The following is a 3,015-nucleotide window of genomic DNA, read 5'->3' as shown; positions in this document are numbered from 1 at the left end:
AGCCGTACGGGGAAGATGGGGCTGTGGGGATGACGTGGGACGGAGGTGGTGGAACAGGTGGATAGATGGAGAGGAGAAAAGAGGAGGGACTGATGGGCGGAAGGAGAGGACAGGTCGTCCTCACCACATCCCCGTCCCCGTAGTGGGACCTCGTCTGCAGCTACCGGCAGCTCCGGCAGATGGCCCAGTCCATCTACATGGCTGGGGTCCTGGTGGGCGCCCTGGTCCTGGGGGGCCTCTCGGACAGGTAAGGGCAACAGAGGCCCCTCCCCGTGCCTCAGTTTCCCCACGGGGCATTTGGACAGACCATCACCCAGTGGCACCCAGTGGCACCCAGGGCCTCCCTGTTGCAGGTTTGGGCGCAAGGCCATGTTGATGTGGTCCTACCTGCAGCTGGGGGTGATGGGGACGTGCACGGCCTTCGCCCCCAACTACGCGTCCTACTGCGTCTTCCGCTTTGCCAGCGGCATGGCCCTCTCCGGCTTCGGCCTCAGCATCGCCTGCCTGGGTGAGGAGACAGGGATGAGGACGACCATGGGGAGCTGGGCGGGGACAATCGGCATGGCCATGGATGGGGACAACCCAGTGGCCGTGGATGGGGACGTCCCAATGGCCATGGGTGGGGACATCACCGTGGCCATGGATGGGGACGTCACCGTGGCCAAGGAGAGGGACATCGCCATGGATCCGCGTGTCCCCAGTGACCATGGTTGGGGACAGTGACGAGGATGGCCGCGTGGCTCCGGGTGGGGACAATCGGCACGGCTGTGGATGGGGATGACCCAACGGCCATGGGTGTCCTAATGGCCATGGATGTGGACATCACCACGGCCATGGAGGGGGACATTGCCATGGCCATGGACGCAGATGTCCCCAACGGCCATGGTTGGGGACATCCCCCTCTCTGCAGATGGAGACGTCCCTATGGCTGCTGATGGGGACATCCCAGTGGTCACTGATGGGGACATCACCGTGGCCATGGATGGGGCCCTGTGGTGCGGATGCATCTGGACATGATGGGGAGGCCACATTCACAAGGCGGGTCACAGAGGGGGGAATACCGAGTCAGACGTGTCCCCGTGGTCCCTTGCAGTGGTGGAGTGGATCCCCACGCCCTACCGCGCCATCACCGTGGCCATCACCGGCTTCGCCTACACCCTGGGCCAGATCCTGCTGGCTGGCGTGGCCTACGCTGTCCCCCACTGGCGCTGGCTCCAGCTCACCGTCTCCCTGCCCTTCTTCGTCTTCCTCCTCTACTCCTGGTAGGATGCTTGGGTCCCTCGGGGAAAGGCCAGGGGGACGTGTGGGGCTCTCTCTGTGCCTCAGTTTCCCCCTCGCTGACTGCAGGTGGTTGGCTGAGTCCGCCCGTTGGCTGGTGCTCTCGGGGAAGGCCGAGAGGGCCGTGAAGGTCCTGCAGCGAGTGGCCAGGATTAACAAGAGAAAGGAGGAAGGGGAGAAGATCACGGTGGAGGTATGGTGGCCTCGTGGTGGGGTGGGGTGGGTCTTGGTTTCCCACCCCTGTCCCCCGCTAACCTCTCCCGTTTCCCCCTCTCCCAGATCCTGAGGTCCAACATGAAGGAGGAGTTGGCTGGTCTGAAGTCCTCCTACACCATCTCCGACCTGGTCCGGACCCCAGTCATCCGCCACATCTTCTTCTGCCTCTCCATCGTCTGGTGGGGCTGGGCTGGGCTGGGGAAGTCTGGTGGGGAGGAGGAGGAGGGAGGAGGGATGGGCGAGGGGGTGGAGGGATGGAGAGGTGGGTGGAGAATTGGAGGGATGGATGGTTGGAGGGATGGGTGGAGGGAAGGAAGGAAGGATGGACGATGGATGGAAGGGTAGATGGATGGATGGTTGGTTGGATGGATGGATGGACGGTTGGAAGGATGGATGGAAGGGTAGATGGACAGATGGTTGGAGAGTCGGTCAGATGTACGGATGGATGAATGGAAAGATGGACAGCTGGACAGACACTCATCGAATCCAACTGTACCGCAGCCCTCTTCTCCTCCATCTGCGATCCCTGCCCTATCCCATGTGACGGTGACATCCCAGGGAGGTCACGCCACCACAAGGTCCGTGTCTCTCTCTGCCCCGCTCCAGGTTCTCCATCAGTTTCTCCTACTACGGGCTGGCCATGGATCTGCAAAACTTTGGTGTCAGCATTTACCTCATCCAGGTGATTTTCGGCGCCGTTGACTTCCCGGCCAAAGTGGTGGTGACCATCTCCCTGAGCTACATCGGCCGGCGGGTGTCACTCATGGTGGCCCTCTTCTTGGCGGGGCTAGTCATCATTGCCAACATCTTTGTCTCCACAGGTGGGTGCGATGGGGTGATGGGGGTCTTCTGCACTGCTCTGTCCAGCCAATCACGTTCCCACCAGTCCATCGCACAACTCTGCTTTGCTCTTCACCCATCCCTCCCTTCTCCAGCCATTGAATGACGCACCTACCGACCTCTCCAGCCATGCTCTCGTCTCTCCATCCATCCATCTCTCCATCCCTCTCGCCGCCCACCTACCCATGCCCCCACTTACCCGCAGCATGGTTCAGGTTGGAAGTGACCTCTGCAGGTCAGCTGGTCCAACCCTCCTGCTCAAGCAGGGCCACCTAGAGGTGGTCACCAAAGACTCCGTCCGGATGGCTTTTGAATATTGCCGAGGATGGCGACCCACCATCTCACCACCCACTTAGCCATCCGTCCGTCCGTCCGTCCATCCATCCATCCATGTATGTCTCCAACCATGTCTCCAACCATCCATCCACGTCTCCAACCATCCAGCCAATCACTTATCCATCCATCCATCCATCCATCCATCCATCCATCCATCCATCCATCCATCCATCCATCCATCCATCCATCCATCCATCCATCCATCCATCCATCCATCCATCCATCCATCCATCCATCCATCCATCCATCCATCCATCCATCCATCCATCCACATATCCATCCATCCATCCATCCATCCATCCATCCATCCATCCATCCATCCATGTCTCCAACCATCCACATCTC

At 60.5% G+C, this 3,015-nt stretch overlaps 1 protein-coding gene across 1 annotated transcript in view; it reads left to right on the top strand.

Moving 5' to 3' along the window:
- Positions 1 to 3,015, top strand: part of LOC103894837 (solute carrier family 22 member 6-A-like) — a 4,376-nt gene that overhangs the window by 875 nt on the left and 486 nt on the right. Inside the window, exons 3-8 of the mRNA XM_019470643.1 lie at positions 144 to 247; positions 354 to 508; positions 1,094 to 1,262; positions 1,348 to 1,471; positions 1,558 to 1,673; positions 2,101 to 2,315. Of these exons, the coding sequence (XP_019326188.1) occupies positions 144 to 247; positions 354 to 508; positions 1,094 to 1,262; positions 1,348 to 1,471; positions 1,558 to 1,673; positions 2,101 to 2,315 (883 nt within the window). The remainder of the gene's footprint in view (positions 1 to 143; positions 248 to 353; positions 509 to 1,093; positions 1,263 to 1,347; positions 1,472 to 1,557; positions 1,674 to 2,100; positions 2,316 to 3,015) is intronic.

The sequence above is a fragment of the Aptenodytes forsteri genome, unplaced genomic scaffold (assembly GCF_000699145.1).
Source record: "Aptenodytes forsteri isolate BGI_AS27 unplaced genomic scaffold, ASM69914v1 Scaffold634, whole genome shotgun sequence".
NCBI classification, from domain to species: Eukaryota; Metazoa; Chordata; class Aves; order Sphenisciformes; family Spheniscidae; genus Aptenodytes; species Aptenodytes forsteri.
The sequence above is the reverse complement of the archived record's forward strand: the minus strand, read 5'-3'. Positions and strand labels throughout refer to the sequence as shown.